The sequence below is a fragment of the Hoplias malabaricus genome, chromosome 13 (assembly GCF_029633855.1).
Source record: "Hoplias malabaricus isolate fHopMal1 chromosome 13, fHopMal1.hap1, whole genome shotgun sequence".
NCBI lineage: Eukaryota > Metazoa > Chordata > Actinopteri > Characiformes > Erythrinidae > Hoplias > Hoplias malabaricus.
The window spans coordinates 28025442-28045132 of NC_089812.1; the positions used below are offsets into that span (position 1 = coordinate 28025442).

Consider the following 19691-nt stretch of genomic DNA (forward strand, 5'->3'; position numbering starts at 1 on the left):
ATTAAAAAAAGGATTTTTAGAAATGCTGGCCAGCTGAAAAAGTATGAACATGAAAAGTATGAGCACAGCACTCAATAATACTTCTGGCGCATTGCATCTTCCACTTCACAATACCCCATAGATTTTTTTATGGGGTCAAGGTGAGACGAGTTTGCTGCCAATTGTTGCCAATTAAAAACAGGGCGACTATGGTCCTTAAACCAGGTATTGGAAGCTTTGGAAGTCCTGTTGGAAAATGAAATCTGCATCTCCATAAAGTGGGTCAGCAGCAGGAAGCATGAAGTGCTCTAAACTTCCTGGAAGATGGCCGCTTTGACCTTGGACTTCTGAAGACACAGTGGACCAACACCAGCAGATGACATGGCACCCCAAACCATCACTGACTGTGGAAACTTTACACTGGACCTCAAACAACATGCTTCTCTCTTCCTCCAGACTCTGGGACCTTGACTTCCAAAGGAAATGCAAAATTTACTTTCATCAGAGAATATAACTTTGGACCATTCAGCAGCAGTCCAGTCCTTTGTGGAAACAAGGCGCTTTGGACGCTTGCATATGTCTGTGCGTGGTGGTTCATGAATCACTGACTCCAGTTGCAGTCCAGTCTTTGTGAACCCCCCCCACATTTATGAATGGGTTTTGTTTCACAATTCTCTCCAGGGTGCAGTTATCCCTATTGCTTGTACACTTTTTTCTACCACATCTTTTCCTTCCCTTCACCTCTCCTCTCTATTAATGTGCTTGGACACAGAGCTCTGCAAACAGCCAGCCTCTTTAGCAATGACCTTTTCTGTCTTGCCCTGCTTGTGTAAGGTGTCAATGATCGTCTTTTGGACAACTGTCAAGTCAGCAGTCTTCCCCATGATTGTGGAGCCTAGAGAACTAGACTGAGAGACCATTTAAAGGCCTTTGCATGTGTTTTGAGTTAATTATCTGATTAGAGTGTGGCACCAGGTGTCTTCAATATTGAACCTTTTCACAATATTCAAATTTTCTGATACACTGAACTTGGGTTTGTCATTAGTTGCCAGTTATAATCATCAAATTAAAAGAAATAAATACTTGAACTATAGCAGTTTGTGTCACTGAATGAGTATAATAAACAAGTTTCACTTTTTTGAATGGAATTACTGAAATAAATCAACTTTTTCATTTGATCTAATCAAATCAAATCATTCCTTCTGACCTTGGAGTCTCTGTTTCCTCTTGTTACATAGTAGTGGGCCAGCTATTTCAGGCAGTCCATCCTTTCACTAAGCATGCAACCTCTACAGTGTTTCAGACTTGCTTCTAGTTTTGACAGTGAGTAGTGCGGTGCTACATTTCTACTCCATGATGTCTGCTGCTTTAGCCTGTGCTCTAATTCTGTACAACCTACCAGCAATTTACTAACCCAATTACCTCCCTCTTGAGATTAGAGCATGGTGAGAACAAAAGAAACAGATGCTACTAACAAGCTCTCTTACAGGAAGTTAGAAGATATTACACAAATTCTGCACTTATTTAGAGGCCATACACCGCTGCACACACACAAGAAAAATAGTCTTTAACGCAACTTTACAAAGGGATCTCTTGATTTTAAGCTAATAAAATGAGAACATACAGAATGCATTTATTTTTCATTAGGTTGCTGGTTAAATGTGAATGTTGCTGTCAACTGGTAGAGGTTTCCTTTCTACTGAATTCATTTGGACACTGGAATAAACATTCAGTATTATAAAGTACCCCAATAAAATATTATTTTGAAACCTTTTGTTAACAGCTAAGACGTTAAGTGGTAATTTGTAGTGCCAGTAAGTGGATAGGTGTCATCCAGCCCCATCAACCCACAGTGTTTAGACTGAAGGCAGCTTAAGTGTGGTAACAGTCCAAAAAAGGAGATTCAGTGAAACTACTTTTGGTAAATTTAGTTTACACATAAACCTAGTCCTGAAACCCAAACTTGATTAATGGAAATGACTTGCATTTGATGAAAACACAGCAAACAAGTATGTGCAACATGACAAGTCTTTAACGATAACAGTTAATGGTAAAACTTCACCTTAAGACTTTCCTGACAACTGACACAAACAGTTATAGATAACTATAAAGATGCCATTTCCATAATACTGAATGGAAAGAAATAATATCAGAAGAGGAATACAGGCTTTTTGAAAACCCAAGCTTGTCGGAATGAGCTATTGTAAATATGTATGCGTGGGGCTTACATAACAGTCCTTTAGTAAGATGTTACTTAACGCATCGTTCCCCCAATATTATGAATTTTTCATTGTCCATGGAATAAAACATCTGAACAGGATGTACACAAAACAAACAAACCAAAACAAAAAAGCCTTTAACATATTGTCTAAATCAATTATCACCTCAGGTACAAATTGTGTGTTAGCACTGCTTCATTACATGATGTCACAGGTCCCCACAATTAAGACCGTTTACAAACATAGCATTTCTACTGAAACAATGCAATACAAATGCTTTTTGCTTTTTTTTAGGCTTTATGGTACCCTCGCATATCTTGCTCAGCAAAAACATAAACGATGTGCAATCCCCAGCTCACTGCACGTCTTGGGTCAAAATAAACTTTACTTTCAATAGGGGTTGTAACAGAAAAACAAAAATCCATCTTATTCACAATCTATACTGTGTATGTATAAGCCCATAAGTATAAATTTTATAAGAGGTAGGGCCTGACAATTACAGCCTTGAAAACATAAAAGTGGTGGGGAATAGTAAATATATACACATTTATTTATTTACTATTCCCTTCCATATATGTAAACCAATGGCTGTTTACAGGCACCCTTAATTTAAGCTGGGCCGCTGGCCTAGTAAATATATGAACATTTACTTCTTGCAGTAAAATCAACTAAAATAAAATGCCTAACCTGAATCTACTGAAGTGCCATTTTCTGACCCCAATACCATGAAGGCACTGGCATAATGAGCATTATCTAACAAGTGAGCTGCAAGTCCTTGCTTTCTACACCATTATTAACAATTAACAAAACCTATGTGCAGAATTTTCCATGAGTATTTATATATACAGGTTAGTTTTTTTTTTTTTTTACATGTGTGCATCATTTGTCTGTAAGATGTTCAAAAAAAAAGGTCAGCAGAGATGGTGGTTGAGGTTAAATCTCCTACTGTTTAATGAAAAGGTGATGCTCCAAGGCAGGGTACAGTAAAACTACACAGGGGGAGAGGAGAGACAGGGTTCAAAGGTCATACTTTAAAAGATGTCTGTCTGTTGACCTGTCCAGCACACACTCATGGTCCGACAGGTCACTGCCCAGGTGTGGGGGCTCAGCATGTGCGGCAGGGTGAGGTGGGGCGGGTCAAGACTGGGAGGACGCTGAGGGACTGGGAGACTCTGGAGGAGGGGGGGTGAGTACATTGGTGATATCACTTGAGTACAGAAAAAAGGGGATAGAATTTTGCTTTTAGTTTTCTTGTAAACCCCCCTAAGCTTTTTCGTGTCCAGTTCATTCATCCTCCCGTCCTGTCCGATCGTCTGCTCTTCCACCGTTTGAAAACGCAGAGGGGAGAGAGTGACAGGGAGAGCACTGCTTGTTTTTTATATTCCTTCTTGTCATTTCTTGGCTCCTTGCATTCGCTCTCTCCACCTGTGCATCTGTCTGCCTGTGTGTATGTGTGTGTATCTGTCTGTCTGTCTATATGCAGGTGTATTTAGTAATTCTTCTGACCTCCCTGCCAGTGTGTGATGTTGTATCAGTGTTTGTACGAGTGTGTGTGCGTGTTTATGTGCAGCAGCACCTCATACGGAGTACAGTTCGTAGATCTTCTTGACGCAGTAAGCCAAGGCGGCCAGTGCTATCGTGTTGTGCAGTCTCTTTCTGTGCACGTCATCCCGCCGCACCAGCACCACAGGCGTGGATGAAGTGAGCGTGTGTAGCGGCAGCCGGGACAGCTTCTGACTGTCGTACTCCACCTGGTACTTGCAGCATGGGTCAAACTGCCAGGAGATGCCATAGAGAGCAGCACAGGCCAGGCTGAGCGCGCCAGCCGGCAGCGCCACGTAGCGTGAGTAGTCGGCTGGGAGTGCCAGAGGTGTCAGGAGACAGGCGGCACCTGCCAACACGGCCGTCTTGTGCAGGCAGTTCCCCACGGCCACCCAGCGGGCCGTCTCATCTCCGATTCGTGTCGGCTCGATCACAATGTAACGGTACTGAGCCTCCAGTGCTTGCTCCAGCTCATACTCGAACTGCTCCTGCGCATTTTCTCCATTGTAGATCTCATGAACGATGTAACACTCTGCTGCCGCCATCACTCCCCTAAAGAACGACAGACAGAGGAAAAACAGCAGCATTGTTATGCCACATTCTTTGAATGCTGTAAAGCTTTGTTAACCAAAGCTTAATGTCAGAACACACTGTACACACTTAAAAGTTTTGCAGGTGCTTTTAGAACAAAACTAATTATCAGCATGTATCAGAGGACCAGAAAAAAATATTCCAGATTTTTCTAAGAGTTCACATTTTAAACCCTTGAATTTCCTACATAATGAATATAGATACCCAAAAACGTAACAACATACATTCTGATTACACCACATATACCACTAGTATTTTTATTCATAATATTTTAACTGTAACTATAGCAGCATTTGTAATAATTAAATAAAATCATTGCATTCAGAGGTTTTCATAGTATTTTTAAACATCACATTCCTGCATGTTTATCTATAATTTGTAAAACCTCCAGAAATCTGAATATTCATGCTATAAACTGGAAAATGTGTGGTAGTATTGTGATTTTACATTTTTGCAAATGTTTTCTAACTTCTAAAGAAAATCTCAAAACATTGATGCTGAACAAAGTCTACCAATGTTTTTCTAACAAGAAAATGTACTGTCTTACATTGTAAGAAAAATGCAATCATTTTCTTGGATTTTAAAAATACATTTTAAGCCAATTACCAAGTTAATATCAAGTAATAAATTATATAGCAATAGAGGTTCTTTGACTCCTAAAAATGGCTCCATATATTGGGCTTTCCACAAAAGATAAATTGCTTTTAATCAGTTTGATATGTAACCATTGGTTTTGTTAAGAAAAATATCATCACTTAAAAAATAATTAAAATGTAGAAACAGTGTTTTGGCTTTTAGAGCTATTGAAAGCTTGAGAAGTCTGGTTCCTATTACTACCACAGTCAACCATTCTGACAAGAAACTTGGCGAGTCTTTTCAGAATTAAGAAACGCCATGTAAAAGACTATATCCTAACAATTTAGTTACGCAGAAAATGTGAAAATCTGCCTAACTTCGCAGTAAGTGAAATAACCTTGCGTCTGCATTAACCAACTGGGTTATTTCGGGAATTAACCTTGATATGGCCAAGTCGCAACAAGAAATGTGCTATAAGCATTTAAAACTTATAAAAATCCTGAGCTTTACACTAAAGCCGTTTAAAACAAGTAGCCAATTCAAAGCAGACCACTGAGTGGCACATACACAGGGCTTTTTGTTAACAGATGATGTTAGAGGCTGAAATATTTGCTATCAACTCAGAAAGCGGGGACATTCCGAAAATAATTAAACGCAATTTAAAAACTTAAAAAGCACAGGTGAATAACTGTCTCTAGCTGTTAGTATCTGTGGTTATAAATATCCACCGTGGACATGTAAGTCGGGTTTTCTCGCTAGTTTTCTGAGCCTGTGTGAACAGAGTCCGCGAATCAAAACATCACATGAGGCCAAACCAAACAAGCTTTCCCCCCTCTCAACGGCTTTACCAAAGTGCACAGAGCTCGGCATTTAAAGGGCAGCACACAGGCTCATCGTTCCGTGAGAATGAGAGTAATATAAGCCAATAAAGTGTGTTTGTGGCGGGTGTTTTAGTGTAACTGACCTCTCCCTGCTCACTGGGACACCGCGCCTCCTTCCCAACGACGCCATCTTGCATTACGAGTACGTTGGTGGTGACGTAAAAACATTAGTGCGGTGGACATGGGAAATGAAGTTTTTGAATTGTCCAGGCTGAATATCTAGGACATATTCCTACTCCCTATCACTATAGTGCACTATGTAGGTCAATGAGCAATAATAACCAACATATACTACAAAATGTATATTGTAATAGAAATGTTGTATTTTATTTAAATAGTTTTAATCATAGTCTGGGTGCCAAGTAGAGGAAACCTTTACAAGAATACATTTCAACAGGTATTTTAACACCTACTTTCTATGTTTTAACAACATACTTTTATGTATTTATGACCTACTCGTTATCAAGCTAAGTTTAAAACATATATATATAATCTATGTGAAGGTACAGTCACGCTGTAAATTTGTAGTGTTTTATGACTTTTCTAGTGCACTACACAGGCATTGGGGAACAATTTGAGTTTCACTCATGCTGTCTCCAACTACATTTCCCATGAAGCACCTCGCCCTAGGCGCCTACCACTTTTTCAAATGTGTTCAAAGATATTAATAACCTCTCTGTGTCCGTTTCAGAGGTCAGTGTCGCATATCATTAACATCAAAATGACAAATGAATGGTCTCTTTGATGAGAGGGAGTTCTCAGAGAGACGGCGGGACCCGTGTTTACGTTTCTGCCTGAGCGGCCAATGGGAAACAAGGACAACAACGAGGAGCAGGGCGAAACCATTTACTCACACATTTATGCGAACGCTGCAAAAAGGAGGGGCCTCGTGAAAAATAAATACAATTATTTATATCATTTTAATATATAGATATAGTGTTTTAGTCGCCCCGTATTCATTTCCAACCTGTATGTTGACAATTGTGTATATATAAGGTCACGTACCCATACTGTGCTCTCTCTCTCCTCTGGGTTCGCCTCTGAGCTGCTGCTCGTTAACACGTGCTCCTCTCTCTCTCCGTTAAACTGGATTGCATAACATTACAGCGCTCACCAGAACACCTCTAATGAAGACCGTACACACTGTAGGCAAAATTTATACCACGGGACAGATGGCATGTTTTTTATTTTTCTTAATAAGTTCCAAACATCTTCTAAAAAAAAAAGTTAAAACTGTTCATGTTCAGAATTCAGGTTAAAACACAGGTAATATTTAACAGTCAATTTTTCTTACATCATACTTGTATGGAACAAATCCCATCAACGTCTGATAAAAGTTATTGGTGGAGGGGTACGTGTAAATAGAGACTATTTATATATACTGATAATTTTGCATGCACTAAATGAAGGGGAAGAGTTACAGCAAAGTCACTTTTATTTATTTATTATATTGATAATAATTTCTCAATATGCCTTTTCCAATTCTGGGCAGGCTCCGGACCCACAGCAACTCATAACTGGATAAGAGGTTACAGATAATGAACGAATGAATGAACTTCTCAATATGTCAATCTGATAATCAGATTTCTTTTTTAATTCATTCAATAATGACTATGGGGGAAGTTTTCGAAAATATTTTTGCCCAATAATAGGGTGACCAGATCTGAGATGGTGAAAAAGAGGACACGTCTCGGGGTGGGGGGGCTTTTAGGTCCTTTACACCTTTATTTGCTACACAAAACATGGGAATTTCTTTTTTAATTCATCCGAGAACTTACATTTACGTTTCGGCATAGCTGCTCGAGATGAGGGTAGGTACATGAGCTTTGCCTGATCTGTGTGGTGGAAAATTATGACCGAAATAAGAAAGCTGAGTCTCTGAGTCGGCTTCAAGAAAAATAACAATTTATTAACTGAGAGAGAATGCTGCGCGCAACACTGTTACCTCTCTGTCTGACCGTTAAAGTCAACTAGCATCTCTTATACCTGGAACTCCTTTTGAAGTTACCATCTGTTTGCTCTTTTACATTTCAATCACTTTTCATTGTATCCTGCTCCCAGTATGACTCTTTTACCATTTTGTTTTTACTCTCTTTTGTATTTCTAACACCTTTCCAGACGTGCTCTGTGCAGCCCCCTCTACCCATTTGGTCTCAGTTATCTCCTCTCTGTGGTCTGGAGACAAAAGGATTGAACTGATTGAACGGAAGGTGTCAAAATGCTGTTATTTGAAACACACACCTAAGTCTGCTATTTCACACAGAGAATTAGGAATAAAACAATTTCAGTTACACAAGCATGTGTGGTCATTGCTGATTAAAAATATCTCTATTGATTATGCATCATTTCAATGAGCAAATTCCATCACACGTGCCGACTGACCAATAAATATTTACAGAGAAGGTTATCGACCAGCTCTACAGTCGGACCGTCCAATCAGAAGATTTAAGGCTACTTCACCACGCCCCCTTCTCACTCAAGCGAACCAATCGGAGTAGGGGGGCGGGACTATTTTGTGAACGAAACGCTTCTCGAAATTCTATGTAAGCTCTAGAAAAACAAAATCCCGGACGTTTGTGAAATTCCGCCTGGACATTTTTTTAAGTCTAAAAAAGAGGACATGTCCGGGTAAAAGAGGACGTCTGGTCACCCTACCCAATAAAAAATTCTTGCATTTAAATGCAAATTAATGTAAAAATAACTGATTTAACAGAGAACATGGTATAATTCAATAATGCAGAAAAAAGATACATATTTTTGGTTTTAAAATCTCGTTGAAGGATTTCATGGTTGTTACCCTAGCCATAACATATTAACTGAAATATTGTATTAAAATGCCCTCTTGCTGTACAAGATGTTAACTTATATTGTACTTTATATAATGAACTTAGCATGTTGTCTGTTTAGCAGGGCTCCGAACATGCTTTTGTGTGCTGGAGAAACTCGCATGTAACAGTAAAGTGCCAAACAGGCCAAAGGGGAAGCACACATTATTTACAGCTTGTTTGTGTATATCAAGTTTCCACAGTCCGATTATAATGTGGTTGATAAGTACAGTGATAAGGCCGTCTATGCTTTGTTAAACTTGTAAATGTGCCAGAAAAGGTTTGTAGCATGATGCCACAGAACTGTTTTAGTTTCCAAAAGGCCTTCTCACTGAATGTTTCTTTTAAAACATATTTTGTAAATTACATTTTTGAATGGGTATTGTTTTTTTTTCTTTATAAATTCCCAGACAAAGGAAATGTTCTATCGAGGGCCATTAAATTGGTAAAAAAAAAATCTTTTATCTTGTGAAGGTTCTTTATAATTTTTATATTTTCTCAACTTACTTTTAGTTACTTGTCCTTTATGACTTAAATTGGTGCATCCATGGGACGACTCAAAGAATCGTTTGTGGTCCACGTATTTGTGGAATACAATGATGTTTTGCTCTCCTGGTGCAGTCAAGTTCACTTTGATTATGAATTGCAAATATGAAACATTCAATATTTATGGCTCGGTAAACTGTGATGGGGATGAACACAAATTCTCTGGTGTGAAATGTGTGGTGTTGACATCATGTCTGAAAAACCATCAACCAATAAAAGAGGGAATAAAATTCAGTTTTACAATGTCATTTAAGATAATATAGAAACAAATAAGTAATGATAGATGTAGAAAGATGACTGTTACAATGGTTAATACATGGCACAGTGAAAAAAAGTCATATTACATAGGTGCAGTTTGATAATTATAGACTGTAGTCCTTTATATTCCTCAGCATAATGTTAGTCCTCCTTTACCCTGATCCATCAGTTATCTTGACCCTCACACGACCAGCACTGATCAGATAGCATTTGGGTGGTGGATGATTCTCAGCACTGAAGTGACAGTAACATGGAAGTGAAATGTGTGTGTGTATGCTAAAGACAGCGGAACAAATAACATGGCTGGTGACGTTTTTAAACAGTTCAGTGTGACTGCTGGACTGAGATATCCAAAAGTATCTAGCCAACTGCACCCTGTGGCCAGAAAATGATCACTGATAGACTACTGTATGAATCAGAAACTGTGCTGCAACATGAGCTCACTTTACATCTACAATGTTGACCGATATACGTTTAAAAAAGTTCCCTAAGGGGATCAACAAAGATGATCTTCTTGTTCTTCATTTGAATTGAGTGAATGAAAATGAATTTCCCCAAAAACTCATTAATTACCAACAGACACAACAACATCACATGGTACATATATTTTACTTAAAACATGAATATTAATATAGAATACATAAATGAGTAAAAACATGATGAATTTCAGGTATCTTTAACTGTGTAGATCTTAGGTCACAATCTTTAACAGGAACAGACTATGGCAAACCTATAAACATTTACAGATGACAACCCTTACTCTCATCAAAGTTGCTTATGGTGCTACAGATGTCTAAATGACAGGGCAGATTTTGCTGCAATTATTTGAGCAACAAACAAATGCTTAGTAGGTGACTAACTAAAGCTGCAAGAGGCCTTCACTAACGCCATCTCTGATAAGGTAATGGGGAAAAGAAGGTATGGAATATGGAAATCACACACACAAAACAGATAACTCACACATACTTCTATAATGCAAATGCACCCAAGCAACTATTACAGGCTCCCTGTAGGTTTAGGGTGTCGATCCTGAGAGGTTTGTTTTTACCACACTGTCTACAGGAGGGGATTGTCTCAGGAGTTTCAGCTCCTTTACTGGCCCTGGTTTGCAAAACACTCAAGGCTACAATACACGGTGGCTGTTTCGTACAGTTACACTGACCTGTGCTTTCCATAAAAAAAAAAAAAAAATAATAATAATAATAATAAAAAAAAAAGTTGCATTTTAATTTTGCATGTTATTGAGTGTGAATCTGTAAATAAGCACCACTGGACCTGAAGGCATTAGTCTAGAGAGGCATGTGAAATGTAACCTAACAGTAACAAGTTAAAACTTAAATAGTCATCTGGTGTGTTGTCCATGGATCGTTCTCTGTTGGTCAAAGGATCAACTGACCATAGTGTCCTTGGTGCTGCAGAAACAGGTTCATTTGTCCTTCTCAAAGGATGCGCCTTGTTTGCTCTTATGCAGAACACATGCTCACAAGCAGATGCTTCCACAACCTCAGCTACATAGTTTCAGATGCTTTCTGTCCTTTTCTAACAACCATTCTCTCAAGATCCAACTCTCACGTCTGTTTTCTGAAAACAATTGGGAAAACCCACCACCCCGACCCCATCCACAATTGCCCCGCTTTTCAAAAGCACCAAAATCAGTAATGAGACTCCCATCACTATCTGTACTCATCTTCCTCAGTGGATGATATGCTCCAGGTATTGGGGGTGGGGGTTTTCTTTAACATACTTTTGAATGTACCAGCAGGTCAGGTGAGCCTTGAGGTCTTCCTCAACCACAAAATCCATCGCAGCCTAAAAGGAACACACAGAATGCACTCACAGTAACACTTCCAAGAACAGCCATTACAAAACAAACATTAAAGGAAAACATGTACGACAGGTTACTGTGGCACCAAACATATTTAAACCTACATCATTGGTAAAAGTTCTTTGGTCACATTTTGTTAAATAAATGTTATATTTGAGGGAAAAACATTTAAAATTTTAGCTCATCAAACTGATTAAATCCCTGGAAGACAATCATTAATATGTTTACGATAACTGGATTTGTTATATTACAGTACTTAACCTTAGCCAGGTGCTTGGCAATGCCCCGTCCTCTGTAGGCATCCGGAACCTCAGTGTGTTGCAAGTCCACTGTTTTCTTCCCCACATATTCATACAGCAGCACTGCCCTATCATAAGAACCTACCATAAAAAATAATAAATAAATAAATAAGTAATAATTAAAAAAAGGCGGCTGAGAAATTCCCATACACAGTGCTGGTGGGTGTGGTACCTCATTTAAAATCATCTATTAGCTACTTGCTGTGAGCACACATCTCATAAATTATGAAATTAAATAATTATGGATTATGAAAGTTAATTTATCTGTAAATCTGTAAATTTATGTTATAGAGAAAAGAAAGCCAACATTTTATTTAACATCTGAAGTTGTAAAACTGCTTGGCACCTACATATGTCTTTCAGGACAACTGATATATCTACAGGAACATTCATTCATTCATTATCTGTAGCCGCTTATCCAGTTCAGGGTCGCAGTGGGTCCAGAGCCTACCTGGAATCATTGGGCGCAAGGCAGGAATACACCCTGGAGGGGGCGCCAGTCCTTCACAGGGCAACACAGACACACACACATTCACTCACACCTACGGACACTTTTAAGTCACCAATCCACCTACCAATGTGTTTTTGGACTGTGGGAGGAAACCGGAGCACCCGGAGGAAACCCATGCGGACACAGGGAGAACACACCAACTCCTCACAGACAGTCACTAGGAGCTGGCCCCTGGAGCTGTGTGACTGCGACACTACCACCATACCGCTACAGGAATATTATGAAGGCTTATTCCAACTGGCAGCAGATGTCATAAAAGGCTGCATTTGTCACTAATGGTGTGACGTCACCTTAGACCGTGATCTAACAAATGATACTTGTTGGAATAAACCTTAATATGTTAGTGCAGGTTTATGTCAAAGAGCTTATGTATTCTAATGAATGATGCCCCTAAGAAAAGAGATATAAAAGGCATAAATGTTATTGCTAGTCTCTACTAATGGTGACCATACTGATTATGTGTTTTCCAAAATATTCAGTCTTCTGGGTCTTCAGTCTATTGAATGGCTTGTTTGTGATGCCACTCATCTCGTCCTTTTTGACCTTCAGCTGATCCATGCACAATTGTCTTCTCCCCCGAATTGGTTCTTCTTTAAATATATCCTAAATAAATTAGCTTCCAGTTTGTTTTTATTTTCGTCTTCAAGTGAGAGGTGAGAATTGATTTAGTCAAGAATCCATTTGTATTGTCCAAGATACTCTGATAGTTCTTGGCCATAGGCACTGACGTTTCTTCTGTCTCAGTTTTAATTTGTCCAGTTATCCGCCCATAGAGAACCACAGAAAAGACCATGGCCTGACTGAGGTGCTTCTCTTAAGCTACTTTAAGATGGTGTCTTGATTAATATTAGCGCAAATGGTAGCATGTTGTTTTGTATAACAACTACATACAAAAAGTAGATAACTAGAAAAAACATAACAGTGATAGGAAAACAATTCGCTGTTTTGTTTCCACTGATAGAAATCTCTTGTTATTGAGGCAACAGGAAGTCAAACGAGGGCTGCCTACAAATGTTAAACAATAAAAAGGTTTAAAAATTATGCCGCTTCATTCACAGATGAACCCCAAGCTTAGCGACGGCTGTTAAGAATTCCGTATAAAGCTATTTTTTTTGTGAAATTGAGCTAAATAAACCGAATAATGCTTTGTAAGTTTACTTGTTGAGAGTTGAAAAAACATTTTCATTAAGAGCTAGCTGTGCTAAGCTAGGTAACTTGTTTGTGTGATTAGTTTGATTTGTGTTATTACATGGCCTTAGTTTAGAACTTAAATAGGGGACAAACAGTACATAAATTCGACGTTTCCACGGTGTTGTTTACGGAGGAGACACCCGAGTGTTACAAAGTTAGGTTCGTCTTCGAATCTTCATTCGAACTCATCGGTCCACCTTAAATGGTACAGCAGATTCATTAGAATCTTAAGGTGGTAGGGAGAATGCGAATAACACAGTAACTACAGCTTGATGAATTCCGCTACGAGAACTTATTCAGACTTTACTCAGCTGACTCCTCGTATGAAAACAAAGGTAAGAACAGCCGCTGGGTGAATTTTCGGTCTGAAATACATAGTGTTGTTTACCGTTGAGACGGATGCTGAACTGACGCCGTTTTTTGTCGTGCTCGACGCGGATGGGGCTGTTGATTTCGACAACGTTCATCTGCGCGGATTGGGCCATGGTACTAGTGTTGAAAGTCCGAGAGAGAAGCCGAGAAACAGGCTCATCGCCGGGCTAAGACAGGCACAGAGAGGCGCTCACTCCGCGCTACAAAAACACTCTCCATCCGAGAAAGAGAGAGAATCAGCTGTGAGGACACGTGCCCGCGCAGACCAATCACTGAGCCGGGGCAATGTTTTGATGCGCGACCTCGTGATGCACTTACCGTACCTGACCACTAGATGGAGACGTTCTCAGTTTAAATCTGGACTAAAGTATCCAAACACATTAGTGAGTGCACTCAACCATTTTAACAAGGGCCCATGTAATTTAAAACCAACTTTTCATACAAAAGCTTATAACTTCACATTGATTGTATGTCCTCCATGTTCTCTGGAAATACTAAGGTTATTTGGAGAGGTCATTAATATATTTGAAGAGACCCCAGAACTGGGTTTTCAGGAGTAATGTAGAACCATCCAATACTTTGGGAAAAGCTGGAGTGGCATTTGTGATGCAGAAATAAACACCCGACATCCTTAACCCACCTTACTAATGTGCTTGTGGCTGACTACACTCAAAACCTGATGTGTGCTTTGTTAATTCACGTTAAGATTGATATAAAACCCTTACCAGTTTAGGCTTATGCTTAATATGTTGCATGGAAACCAGGCTTTTTATTGGTTAGAAGATGCTAATAAGCACAGATCCACTAAAAATACACCGGTCGGGCATAATTAACATCTTTGTTAGGTGCATTTTGTAGTTCTACGGTTCCCCACAACACCACAGAATAGCTGGATGGTGAATCTTTTGCTGCACAGTTTGTATTAGTCAAGATTCTACAATTTATAACGAGGGCTGACAAATTGGACAATGGGTGCAAAACAAGGAGGTAAATGTAATGTCTTGGCTGTAAGAAAAAGAAAGGATTGTGTAAGAAAAGATTAGACAGCTTACAGTAAACTGAATCCAATTTGGTTTGCTGTCTACCACTCGTTTACAAACTCCTAAATCAAATTAAATATCAGGCATTTCTGAGTTCACTGCCATATTTTTCTCTAAATATGTGACTGTAGGGTAGGGTTTTAAAGCAGGGTGTTATTCAGATAATTTGTGCCAAAAGTCAAGTCTCTACAGTAGTTAGAGAAGTGAGGCACAATTTTTGAGCTATTTTCATAATGGACTTGAATTAGCCAGCTTTACTAAAACTCCTGCGTAGTGAAAGACCTGCCGAGCTTCAAGTTGGACTGTGAATGTTTCAAAACCAAACTAGTCTCTCAGAAACTACTAATGAGCATTGCTGAATAAGAGGGTGATTGGTTGCAGTTCAGATTTTATATATACTTCTAGAGGTACATGCTTTAAATCTGTGGCGTTGCTGGAATTATGTCTCTTCTGAGAGTCTTTTTGAAATTAAGCACCTGTATGAATTAAATTTACACAGAAATACCAAAGCTAATACAATACACAAAGAAGGAGCAGAGCTGAATAAGGCCTTTAGTTGACACATGTTTTAAAAATGATATTGGAATAAAGAGGTCATTTAGCTCTGTTGCCTGTCAGAGGTCAGGAGAGAAATAAATGTAGAAAGAGACCCAAACACACAGAGTCCAGTCAATGTTTTATGTACTTCCTAGGAAGATTGCAAACAACTAACCACACACATCTACTCACTGGACACAAAAAGGTACACGGAATTATGATATAAACAACAAGCAACAGGCATGCACACATTCACAAATATGTAGGACACACAAAGAGAATACTACAACGACATGAGGCTAAATATAAAAAATTTAAAAGCACCTTTTTCTAAACAGTACATGATTATAAATTATAGTTATGCCATTGTTCATACATTATAAGAGGTTTCAGATTCATACCTTACCCAACACTTTTCCAAACATGTTCCTTTGGCCAGCACAAAGGCAAACTTTGAGCTTTTTCCTGTGCTTTCACTCTTCCACACTGAAATAATCAGTATAATCTCAGCCTAAAAGTTATCAGCCAGTGTAATAGATCAGCTTCCACTAAAGGTACGGTTGTACTATTACATAACTCTGAATATGAATATATCAGTATATTCTGGAAGAACAAAATCTATATCCACTAGGGGCAGATCTGGCTGATCTAATTTTAAATAATAAACAACCCTGTACCTCAGTGTGAAAAGAGCAAAGGGAAACATATCTGGTTTGGAACCCTTTTCAGTAAAGAGTGTAAAAGCACTATTTAATAAAATCAATTCATTTCTGTCACAGATATATCTGCCTTATTACTAGATTTCCGGATGCAGACTATTGACTGCTATCGACTGAATCTTTCACTGCTTCTTATTTTGACTTTGCGTGCTAATGTCCTATAAATGGATAATCACTCATAAGCTTTGATAGCTTCTCTTCTCTGTTGTTGTTACTGTTGTTATGATGGTTTATTCAGCCAATGGCTGATGTCACATCATGTGGTGCACAGCTACCCACAGTTTAGGTATTGTATCTTCTGTTCAGTTGTGCCTTAACACCTCTCTGTTTTATCTTTGTTTATAGGCTACTCAAATAATTGTTTTGGTGAACTGTATATTTGGATTCATAATTAGGACATGTTTGGGCTCTGAGTATGTATTTGGGCAGGGATATACATTGCTAAGGCAGTTGTTCTTTTGGTCCTTGAGTGCCTTGCTCTACCATATGCTTAAATGAAGGATTAATTAACTTTATGATATATTCAGACAGCTGTGTTAAAATCAGAGTTCTCAAGTGATAAGCTTTTGATGAATTTGTATACCTGGTTTATTGTTCCTTGTCAACTGCTAGAATGACTGTATTGGCTATGGATTTGTCCCAACATATTGACTCTTGTGACATGGAATTTTAAAACACAATTTATGACTCTGAAATTGAAACATTGGTGAGATCCATACAAGGGCCATCTACAGGACAAAGACAGAGGGAGACTCTTCTAAGGCCTTTCCTCCACTATTTTCCTGAGCCTGTTTATGACATCTTCCCCACTGCTCCATGGCACCACATTGGCCTTGTATTCGCCGGGTTTGGCTTCCTCAATCTCCTGGATCAGCCGGTGCATGGGGAAGTCACGTCGAGGAAAGGCTGTATCCCCAGGCGACAGGGTCAAAGATGGACAGAAATCATTGGCTCCATCTCCAACATACAGAACCCTCTGGTATCGCCGACCACCTCTCTCTCGAACTCTCTGAGCTGTGTACTGTCTCAAGATCTCTGCCTTGCACATATTCATTGGGCACCGCAGACAGCTGTGGGAATGGAAGGGGCGGAGCTGCAGCTGTCCATTTTCATCAAAGTGGGCGGGGTTAGCAAAGATGCGCATGAAGAGTTTACGGAATCCCAGTCTCTGCAGCCAGGCCTCGATGAAGACAGTGTTGGCATCAGACACGCAGACAATTTCGAAATCTCGTGGTGGACGGGACATCAGGAAGCGCAGCAGCGCTGGGATGCCCGGACATGGTGGGAGTTGCTCTATTGTGTTGATGATGGTCCTGGGAGTGACCCCTCGCTCAGACAGATAGGCCAGGACCCGCTGCATGTACTCATTATACCTGCCTGGTCTATACGTATCTTTCAGCCAGCCAGGCAGGGTGCCCCCAGGGGCAGCGTTCACCACTGCATCATCACTGCACTCATCCACCAGTGTCTCATCAAAGTCGAAAAAAATCAGGAAGCGGCGGTCGTTAGGGGGTGGGGCCTCTGTTCTGTTGCCATTCAAATGAGGTTCATCCCATCTGCCTGGAGGAGGATGGGGCGGAGCAAAGCAGCAGTTAAAGACGGAATCCCGCATCCTTAGCAGTGATGAGAAACTCACCAAGTGATTTCTTTCCTTGTTTCTCTTTTTAAATTATAATCAGCGTGACCTACAAGACAAGAACAGCAGAAATAATGTTAAAAAAAAAAACATTAGAAGCAGGGATGAGATGACATGGGAATAGTAGTACTATTACACATTCAATCTTTAAACACATTTAAATAGACTGGTGTCAAAATTCATCATATAAATGATCATTTATAGAAAATATATAATTCACTGTGTTGTCAGAGCAACTGTGTGAGACATTGTTTCCATGAAGAACAAAATAACAAGAGAGAGCTCAGGAAATTTCACACTAGATTCCAGCTGTGCTGTGATTTACAGGGTGCTGTTCAGCCAGTTTAACTGTGGTAGTGTACTTTGATCTGACTGACACAACCCAGTGAAGATATGAGATTAAAAATAACACCAACTGTTTTTTCTGCTGCTGTTATTATTAAATCACTTTCATAATACCACATATAGTTTGAAATACCCTTCACAATGTATTTATCTCAGCTCTCATATAATATTTAGAGTGATGTGTTATTCACAGACTTAGTTTTCTTCAATTCTTTGAAACCACTTATTTGACCAGTGCACCAAAGGATGCTATAATAATAATAATAATACACTTAAGAAAATAAAATTCAATTTTAAATAAATAATGTTTAGAGAAGATATACCTGCAGCTGTAGATCCAGTGAAAGTCGGCTGGATACTTTTGTTGGTATAAATCCTCAGTTTTCCGCTGGATTTCTGTGTTCTGCTCTGATTTCTCAAGCTCGTGTTCAGTCGCCGGTTTTATAAAGGAGCTGAGTTTAAACCCCGCCCCCGCGGAGGGATACATTAAAACACAGGGGCGAATATGATCCTCGTACAGGTCGCGCCGCTCACTGGCTCTTACACGTGTATATAGTTCAGAGGTGAAGTGATTTGATTTCAGAGGAATAAAGTCTCATATTCTAAACCTGTACATTCATTTTCCAGTTTTAAATGCACGCTGTAGTTCTGCAATTATCACCTATAGTCCAACTATTGCTCTGCATAGTTTATTAGGTTTCTTAAAAATGTTTTTCAACGGTCTTAGCCCGCACAGACACCCGTATTACACCTACCTTGTTGGTCCTCCTTCTAGATATAGTCAGAGACAATATCTGCACACAACTCAGCTGTTGCGGCATCCTATAGTTTTCACTGGACGCTGTTGGCTGGACATTTTTCTCAGTGCAATGGTGTCACTGAGTGGTTTAAATACTCCAGCAGCACCTCATACCACTGCAATACAACACACCACCACCATGCTAGTGCCACTGCAGCACTAGGAGCCGCTGGAAATAAAAAGTGCAGATTATAATGAGCAACCTTAGTGGCCAGGCTGTTTACCTTTAACAGAACAATGAAAACTTGCATTATTTTCCGTGAAATGTGTTCTTGAAGAGTTCAAATATTGTTCCTTTAAAACTTCATACAGCTATACAATTTTGTTTCTTTCATTTCTATACACATCCCTCTTTCTTCCTGTCCACTCCCAGCTCCTCTATAATAACAGGCTTCCTGACTGGCTATTTTGGTCAGCAGTGTAGGAGTGCAGACAGTGTGTGTGTGTGTACAGAATATGTTAAATCAGAGTGCATACTGTTAACTTACTCCAACTCAACGAGCAAAAGCCTGACTCATATCCCCACTGGGTCTTCCACAGAAACACCATGTCAGGGAGAAACCAAAGGTTAATGTGGCTATGTTTTCGTTCATGCCAAAAGACATCTAAACCTCAAGGAGACAGGCTTAGCAGTTCTATGTCACTATCACTGACCCCTTATCTAAACAGATAACTCCTTCTCTAAGTGAAGGCACTTGGATAGAATGTGTACTGTCCCTTGGCCTATTTTGTCCAATAGAGGATCTGCTGGTCAGCATATGGTCATGTTCTCGTCCGTTTTTTGATTCTTCTGCATTTCAGAAACACGTTGGACAGCATGTTGTATTTCAAGACTGTGCAAAGAAATTATATATGCCCATGTCCAAACCTTTATACAAATACAGAAAAGTATAATATTAAACCCTCTGGAGGAGTTGCACATAAGCCTCTAATGGCATGCACCAAATAGAGGGGTATAAAGCCCCACAGCATTGGAATGTGAAGTGGAATTGTTTAATTT

General features: G+C 39.5%; 3 protein-coding genes across 5 annotated transcripts; all 3 read right to left on the reverse strand.

Moving 5' to 3' along the window:
• Window positions 1-1666: 1666 nt before the first annotated feature.
• On the reverse strand, window positions 1667-6908 carry tmem11 (transmembrane protein 11). Of its 3 annotated transcripts, none has more exons than XM_066642298.1 (2): window positions 6794-6908; window positions 1667-4292 (listed from the first exon to the last, which is right to left on the reverse strand). In XM_066642298.1, the coding sequence occupies exon 2, from the start codon at window positions 4283-4285 to the stop codon at window positions 3776-3778; it is 510 nt and encodes a 169-aa protein (XP_066498395.1). In that variant the 5' UTR covers window positions 4286-4292; window positions 6794-6908; the 3' UTR covers window positions 1667-3775. The 3 variants fall into 3 exon arrangements, with proteins under 3 accessions (XP_066498395.1, XP_066498396.1, XP_066498394.1); XM_066642299.1 differs by lacking the exon at window positions 6794-6908 and adding an exon at window positions 5636-5721; XM_066642297.1 differs by lacking the exon at window positions 6794-6908 and adding an exon at window positions 5872-5990 and having other exon boundaries at window positions 1671-4292.
• A 2524-nt stretch (window positions 6909-9432) lies between these two features.
• On the reverse strand, window positions 9433-13887 carry natd1 (protein NATD1). The gene is made up of 3 exons (XM_066641476.1): window positions 13632-13887; window positions 11504-11622; window positions 9433-11226 (listed from the first exon to the last, which is right to left on the reverse strand). Exons 1-3 carry the CDS (start codon window positions 13726-13728, stop codon window positions 11110-11112), a joined length of 333 nt encoding a protein of 110 aa, XP_066497573.1. The 5' UTR covers window positions 13729-13887; the 3' UTR covers window positions 9433-11109.
• A 1476-nt stretch (window positions 13888-15363) lies between these two features.
• phospho1 (phosphoethanolamine/phosphocholine phosphatase 1) lies at window positions 15364-18331 on the reverse strand. Its single transcript, XM_066642748.1, has 2 exons — window positions 18216-18331; window positions 15364-17596 (listed from the first exon to the last, which is right to left on the reverse strand). The coding sequence occupies exon 2, from the start codon at window positions 17521-17523 to the stop codon at window positions 16669-16671; it is 855 nt and encodes a 284-aa protein (XP_066498845.1). The 5' UTR covers window positions 17524-17596; window positions 18216-18331; the 3' UTR covers window positions 15364-16668.
• Window positions 18332-19691: the final 1360 nt, after the last annotated feature.

Excerpts from the sequence above, each read along its gene's own strand:
- phospho1 (XM_066642748.1), bottom strand. The coding sequence starts at position 17,523 with ATGCGGGATTCCGTCTTTAACTGCTGCTTTGCTCCGCCCCATCCTCCT.
- natd1 (XM_066641476.1), bottom strand. The coding sequence starts at position 13,728 with ATGGCCCAATCCGCGCAGATGAACGTTGTCGAAATCAACAGCCCCATC. Across the intron at positions 11,623-13,631 it reads GTTCAGCATCCGTCTCAACG|GTTCTTATGATAGGGCAGTG; the intron begins GTAAACAACACT and ends TTTTTATGGTAG. Across the intron at positions 11,227-11,503 it reads TTGCCAAGCACCTGGCTAAG|GCTGCGATGGATTTTGTGGT; the intron begins GTTAAGTACTGT and ends TGTTCCTTTTAG.
- tmem11 (XM_066642297.1), bottom strand. The coding sequence starts at position 5,918 with ATGGCGTCGTTGGGAAGGAGGCGCGGTGTCCCAGTGAGCAGGGAGAG. Across the intron at positions 4,293-5,871 it reads GTCCCAGTGAGCAGGGAGAG|GGGAGTGATGGCGGCAGCAG; the intron begins GTCAGTTACACT and ends GTCGTTCTTTAG.